General features: G+C 49.4%; 1 protein-coding gene and 1 long non-coding RNA gene across 5 annotated transcripts in view; one reads left to right on the forward strand and one right to left on the reverse strand.

Moving 5' to 3' along the window:
• TTYH3 (tweety family member 3) overlaps positions 1–3390 on the reverse strand; it is a 75826-nt gene extending 72436 nt beyond the window's left edge. The window contains exon 1 of one of the 3 annotated variants that reach the window (XM_059861779.1): positions 3183–3390. In XM_059861779.1, coding sequence (XP_059717762.1) covers positions 3183–3305 — 123 coding nt within the window. In that variant the 5' untranslated portion in view covers positions 3306–3390. The remainder of the gene's footprint in view (positions 1–3182) is intronic. The other 2 variants (XM_059861777.1, XM_059861778.1) reach the window with 2 other exon arrangements.
• Positions 3391–3544: 154 nt separating this feature from the next.
• LOC132335333 (uncharacterized) lies at positions 3545–5805 on the forward strand. Of its 2 annotated transcripts, none has more exons than XR_009488641.1 (2): positions 3545–3883; positions 4445–5805. It is a non-coding gene; the product is annotated as an uncharacterized LOC132335333 (long non-coding RNA). The 2 variants fall into 2 exon arrangements; XR_009488640.1 differs by having other exon boundaries at positions 3545–3721.
• Positions 5806–7445: the final 1640 nt, after the last annotated feature.

Consider the following 7445-nt stretch of genomic DNA (forward strand, 5'->3'; position numbering starts at 1 on the left):
GAGCCTGACTCAGGTGAAGAAAGTATGCAGCCAAAACCTGCAGCTGCACTGATCTCAGCCCTTGGCAGCAGCACTGCCATGAGCATTTCTCATGCTCTCAGACAAAAGGAGGAAGCCCCAGTAGGTTGGTACACAATGGCTGCAGCCTTGAGGCAGCCCAGCACACAGCAGGCTCCCTGCTGCCCTGGCCAAGGGACTCCTTGGGACAGAACAGCAGAAGCAGCCATTGCATCCACATCCTGCCAGACATTCCCCATCACCCAGGGTCCCAGAGGACTTAACAAAGACCTAGACTTCAAAGAGTGGCAGACTGTGCTTATCTGCCCTCTTCAGAGAGGCTTCAGGGCACAATGGCTGGGCTGCTGCTCCAGGGGAAAAGCAGCTTGGCATTACACTAATCCTGCTAGGCAGAGGTGCAAAGCCTCCTCAGGCAGCAGCCTCCTCACCTGCAGCAGCACGTGGCACTGCAACAAGTGACAGGACAACATGCAAACCCAAGGCACTGCATTCCACTTCTGGCTGGAGTGGGATGTTCAGTTGATGCACAGTTTCAAAGCCCACCATCAAAACAGGAGTACAACAAACAGGTGGGTATTTCCTAAAAGGTTACTGAAGAAGAGAGTTTTGTAAGGAAAGTGCTGCTTTCCCGTGGTCATGGGTTGGGAAATCTTCTCTAGAGAAGCAGATAAGAATCAGAGAGGGTACATGGCTTCCTTCCTCAAAACATGTCAGAATGGGACTGGACACTGAGCCCAGCTGTATGGCTATTTATGACAACAGTCCAGCTCCCAGATGAATTGGAGTCATGTAGTTCAGCAAAGGTAATCCTTCCTTACAGGTAGGAACACCCTGCCCTTACCTGTGCCCATAAACTTCATCTAGCATCCCCCCACTGACCTCTCCTCAGCCCCTGGGGAAATCAAACACAGTGTGTAGTTTAATAATTCATGCTTAAGAATCAGAGTATCAATGACTAATGGAACAGAAAACAAAACCATACACAGTTTGCCCCAGTGAGACCTACAAAGTAAAGATAAATAAGCCAAAGTTAAAATTAAAAAATGGGCTTCCTAATTTTGAGGATGTACATGATCTCACCCATTAAATACAAAAGGTTTCTAAAGATAAGGGGAGACAATGCCAGCACAGGCTGCACACAGAGCAAGAGGTGCAGATTCATTAAAAAATCTAGAATTCAAACCAAAAGGCCTTCAGAAGCATTTAAAGCACAAGAGAGCATTTATCATTCCAGTTCCCAGTCCTGGATTAAGTTTCCCTGGTTCAGTGCATTAGAATTAATCTATGTGCCTACGAACTCCAGAGCCAACTTGCAGAGCCACAGCAGCGTGGTTATATAACCACAGCACTGATAGCACAGGCTGCAGTGCTGCTGGAGCCTGCTTGCTACCCCTCACCAACACCACAGCCAGCAAAGCTGCTGCTGCTCAAATCATTCTCTTGATGACAGACGCCTCAGTAATCCAGACACTGGAGTTTGGATTTGATGTTTTCTTGCGAGCTGATGTTAAGACTTAAAAGGCCATCGACTGCTGTGCAAGAAGTCCTTAATGTCATCAAGGGAGGGGAGGCAGCTACACAGGAGGAGAACAGCAGAAGGCTTTAAGTGGGAATATGATTACTGTAGAAAAATTATCTGACAAACAAACACAACCCCAAACACAGATTATTGCTAGGAATGCTTTTAAGCAATTTCAGTGAAAACTGGTACATCTGCTGTCTATTCAAAAGGTCACTGAGTGCTTATTTCATGATAACACACTCCCAAGAAGATCTTTCAATGAACTCTTAACTTCTGATCTCCAGGATTGCATTTCCCTTGTTTTAAAGGCAGCTACCCTCTGAGGTCATGGAAATACAGTTCAGCTGCTGTGCAGCGTTACATCTGCATGTGGCCATCTTGAACTCTTCTAAGCCAAGGGAACTAAAACAAATTAACAAATTGAAGCCTCAAAATACAAAGTTAGCTCAAAAGTCCCTTTGATTTGCCGGTATAAAGATGTTTCTTTGTATCTACCCACGGCTCCTTAAATACATCTCTCACATTTTGCTCTAGCTTCAGTCCTCAGATCTGTTCATCTGTTTAGAACAAAAAGCCAAAACATACTGCTTCCTAAAGTATTTCTAATACCTTCTACTCCTAGGATAAACAAGAACTGCTTAGATGCTTCAGCCTTCATGCCTGTGTGCATGATAGCAGGCTGTGTATATAGGACACTGCAAGTATGTTCAGAAAAGCAAAATGGTGTTTTCAAAACCAGAGACCGTGGCAAAACGAGGCAGCAGAGTCACTGCAGCTCTGTTCCAAGATGACAGCAGAGAACACAGATGTTGGAGCACACAGATTCACTCCACAATCATTTTAATTACATGCCCAGCCAACCAAGCCAGGATACAGGCTAAGCAGCATTAAAAAAAAAAAAAAAAAAAAAAAAAAAAAAAAAAAAAAAAAAGCTGCGCTGCACACAAGTATTCTGCGAGCATCCTCCTGTGCACTTGATGCTAACGCCACTCTCGTGCATTAAGTCATCTGTTTTCCAGCAGGCAGGCAGCCGGTTTGGAGAGGCACTGCTGGCCTCGCTGCGGGGCTGGCAGCACCAAAGGGGATGGTCAGCGGAGCCTGCACAGGACTGGCACAGCCCACGGTGGCTGCGGGCAGCCCAGGGGCTCCAGGCCGGGACGGTGCCTGCGCCGGGCAGCGCTGGGAGCCGGCCGGGCCCGCAGCAGGGCTGGCTGCTCCCCGCTCCAGGGCTCACTTCGCGGTGCGGGTCAGTGGGCACACGGCGGCATCGGCTCGAAGGTTGAGCTCACTGGATCTTGGAGGGCTTTTCCAACCTCAGTGATTTTATCAGTCTATCGTTTCGCCTCCTGCCAAGAAGAACTCGGGCTCCGGGCAGGCTGGGGGCAGCTCGGGGTGGTGACCTCCTACCCCAGCCCCGCCAGCGGGACCCGCACCCCGCCTGGCCCGGCCCTGCGGGGGCACCTGCTCCCGGAGCAGGGGGGTCACGCCACCCTCTGCCGCCCACCCGGGGAGCCCCAGCGGGGGCCGCACGCCCCCTTCTCCTCCTTCTCCTCCTCCTCCGCCCGGGCCGAGCCCCGCGCCCGCCGCCCCGCACAGCCGGGGCTGCGCCCCGCGCACCCCGCACGGCCCCCGGCAGACCCACCTGCTGGTACTCGGCGTCGTGCGGTCGGAAGTCGGCGGCGGTGAGCTCCCAGCGCAGGCTGAGGTGCGGCAGGCGGTGCAGCAGGCTCACCCACCAGGGCGGCGAGTAGCTCACGCCCGCCATGCCCGCGCCTGCCTCACCCCGAGCCGCCGGCCATGGAGCGCCGCCCGCCTCACCCGCACCGCGGCCGCCGGCCCCGCATGGCCGGGTGTCCCCCCCGCCCGTTCGCCGTCCCTCCGCCCGCTCCCGCTCCCTCTTTGTTCGCCGAGAGGCTCCGCCGCCCGCGCCCGGCGCCGCCCGCCCGCTCCCATTGGCGCCGCCGCCGCCGCCCCGCCCCGGCCCGGCCCCCGCCGCTCCCCCGGGACAGGGGGTCGCTGCCGGGCCCCGAGCCCCCGGCGCTGCGGCGCTGCGTTTGTTTTCCGACAAACGTCCCGGTGAATCTCACACGGCCCTGCTGTTCTAACAGCGGAAGGTGCGGTTTGGATTTAGCCTAAAAGCCAGCGGAGCAAAAGCAGTTCGTGCCGCACCAAGTGGTAAAGGTAGGCATGAAGTCGCTCATTGTCAGCTCCTCTCGAGTCCCTCTCAACGCCCATCCTAAGATCCAGAGGCAGCAAGTTTGCCCTTCCCGAATTCACAGTTCTTAGAGGCAGAATGTTATCCAGCACTCCCTTGGCTGGGCGCACACATGGCAACGACCACAGGTGAGCGTTAAGGAAACACCTCTCACTGTGTGACAGCACGAGGGGACAAATAATAAAATAATAATTTGAACAAAGTCTTGGAATCTCTCAGAATACCTCAAAAAAATGTGTAGATATGGCACTTGAGGACAGGGTTTAGTAGCAAACATGGTCATGCTGGCGGGTTGATGGTTGGACTTGGTGATCTTGGAGGTCTTTTCCAACACAATGACTCTGTGGTGCTGGGCACAGGGCCACGTGTTAGCCCCTTAGAGCAAATAAACATATTTCTGCTGATGTTCTGAAAACTTCAATAGCTTTTGACTAGGATGGGATTTTCATATGAGTATTATCAACACAGCTAAAAAGAAATCTTATCACTCACAAATAGCATTAAGACGCATGTCAGAGGGTTTAGAGCCACGTGCTGTGTGCACAAGTACAAGATATACAAGGGTACAAGATAGAAAACCTCAACTCCCTCCAGCTTTCTCCAATAAAAGGGGTTTTTTTTCTGCAGGAGAGACAGCTGAACATCAGCCAATTTTATTTTTTTCCTTATTATTTTTGTTTTTTGCACAGTGCCGGCGAGGATGGATGGACGGATGGAAGAAGGAATTACTTCAAGGGCCAATTTCACCTCCAGTTCTAACAACCCAAAGACAAGGAGCAGAGAGACCTTGCTGGGAGCAAGAGATCTCTGCCTAAGCCCCTTCTGACACAGAGTTTATGCAATTTGGCACTAAAATGTTCAAGGCTGGAATCTGTCCTGCAGATCTAACCACAGCCACGGGCCTCTGGACGGACACAAAACCCCCACCAGGCTGCAAGTCCCAGCCCCTCTGTCAGCATGTGATGGACAGGGGAGAGAAGCTGCAGCCAGGACAACACACTGAGATCTTGTTTGACAGGGCTGATGTAAATCAAACAGCACAGAAAGTTTTGGAATAAATGAAAAGCTGGATGCTGTTCCATGGGGTTGGGTGTTTGAGGCACTCTGTGGGGCTGGGGGTGAGTGGGGAAGGGAGCAGTGCTGGTGTGCATGCCTCCCCTCAGCCTCCTGCTGCTGAGACAACTGGATTAAATTAGAGCAGAATGAGGACTGGGGATTACAGAGAAACAGAGGCATCAACAGTTTTCATTTCTCCCCCACAATTATTTATAATGATATGGGAAAATGAAGAGCAGAATGGATTCAGCAAACGAGGAATAAGAGACAAACCACAGGATCCAGCACTAGCCATACTTTCCAAGGCATTCCAGCCTGTTGTGCCACATCACCAAGAAATATCTGCAATTCTTGGATGTCTAGCATCTCTCATTCAATCCTATTCAGGTAACTCTTGAGTACATGACAAGACAGTTATCAAGGCTCTCATGTTTAGATTATAGCAGCCTTTTTTTTTCTTCCCATTCAAATAAGTACACTCTCTTTTGCCAAAGCCAAATGAACAAATGAGACACTGTCGTGACATCCCAGGAATAAAATCTAACAGTAAATCACCCTTGCATGGAAAGCAGTTCTACAGTCAAGCAAAGCAAACTGCAAATGTCAGCTTGTTCACTGGTAATCCTGCTGGAAAGTAACCCAAAGAGCAGTATTAGTGTTTGCTAACTTGCTCTGACAGTGGCTTTGCTAAAGAATAAATGGACAAAATAGGCAGATGAGAAGTATTCCCCATTAAAGACAGCAAAGATAAAAAGACTAATTTAAACCTCTAAAATAAGGCAGCCAGTGCTGTCCTCCATCCTCTTGAGATCACCAGGCAGTCTACAGAAGCCCTCCAAGAAATGTAACATTTTTCACTCTTCACAAGCTTCTGATTCCAGACATCCCTGCTGCTGAAGTGGTACTGGCAATGAGAACACCTTTTAAAACAGCAATCTCCTACCCCTGCCTTTTCTGATTCACTATGAAATAAAGAATTCAGCTTTTAATGTAATGTGGAGCAAGGAGTCTTCCCCTTTCTGTCAAACCTAATATGTGCTACAAAAAAGTTTTAGCTAACAATACAGATTAAAAAAACAAAGGCAAAAAAAAAAAAAAGAAAAAGGCAGGTTTGCACTCCAAGTGCCAGCAGATGGATGAGTTGCCCTCTTGAGACAGGGACTAAATTACAGATGGTCATGGGGAGGTCAGGGAGACCTGGCGGTGCCTCGGCACTCAGCTGCCACTGCCGGGCCACACCTCTGACTCCGCCGCTCCATAAACTCTGCCCTTCCAGCCAGCCGTGCCTCCTTCCCGCTGAGCTAAACTCTGCCTCCATTAAAATTACCCTTCCTCTCCTCCCAGGGCTTCCTCTGTAATTTTCTGCTCAAAGTCAAAGGAAATAACAAAGCCAGGGCTGCTCTCCAGCCTCCCCCAGACATCGCTGCCCCCTCCATGACAGCTCTGTCTCCAGCCTTGCTCTCCCAGCTAAGCCAGGGATCTTCCCAGCTGACTTCTCCTCCCAGCTTGAAGGACTTCCCCCGAGTGGAGGCATCTGCAGGCAGAAACATACATTTGGGTTTTCATGACTTTCCTCTGATGTCCTGCCAGGGACTTTCAGGTTTTCACAAAGAATAGCCACTACCAGGGCCAGCAAAAAAAGCTTTCAGCCAACTGAAGGAATAATAATAGGTTAATTCTTTCATTTCCAGTCCTGAGGCCATATTCTCTCTCTTTCTCATGTTTTACTGGTCTTTTAAAACTGAGTTCTAGGGAAATGGGTGGAAGATGTGGAAATCCTATTGCAAAAGCACCTGCCCGCTCTTTTCCCCAGAGAGCCACACAGAGAACATTCTATTATTTAGTTAATTGCAAAGAAACAATTACAAAGGAACTTGGCAAACTCTCTCTAATCACAGCAAGACCCACTGCAGTCCAGTAAGTTCAGCAAATTAGCAAATAAGTGAACATAAAAAGGAAAGAATAACACAGCTCAAATTGCACTTTGTTCATTTGTTTTGTCACTCTTCGTTTCTATTTAATTATTTAAGGTATTTCTTCATAACATTCTGGTACATTCTATATAATAATGAAGGTTTACTAGCATGGAAATGCAATATGTGGCTATTAAATATCCACCAAGAGAGGGAAGAAAACTGCCAATTCTCTGAGTAGATTACAGAGAGCCTGTTCAGGAAAAATTTCCAGGTTAGATAAATAGAAGGTTCTGCAACAATTTGTCTAAGTTCCAAATAAGGATGATTGCTCAAGAATGGCAATGCAAAGCAATGCTTGTGCAGAACGTTGTAACTTGTACTACAGGCACTCATGGTCAACCCCATTTATTAAAAGCTCTTCTAATTTTCCATGCATATAGCTAGAGGCCATTCAAGCACAGCCTTTTTTTTACAGCAGCACTGTAACCAAGTGACAGATTTTACAGGATTCCATCCCTAAAGTCAGAGCACAGCAGAGACTTTCAAGCTGTGTCACGTTGCTGAGGCAGAGGCTCAGCTCTGCAGAGCTGATGGGCTGAGGAGGGGACAGGAGTGACATCCAGGTGTGGGATTGTCTGGCTGGCAGTGAGGGAGGTAAGACAGCCCCTGGCAATGGACATGATGGCCCTCCTGTCCCTCCTGCTTCTTCCCAGACCAT

Source organism: Haemorhous mexicanus, chromosome 17, assembly GCF_027477595.1.
Source record: "Haemorhous mexicanus isolate bHaeMex1 chromosome 17, bHaeMex1.pri, whole genome shotgun sequence".
Taxonomy (NCBI): domain Eukaryota; kingdom Metazoa; phylum Chordata; class Aves; order Passeriformes; family Fringillidae; genus Haemorhous; species Haemorhous mexicanus.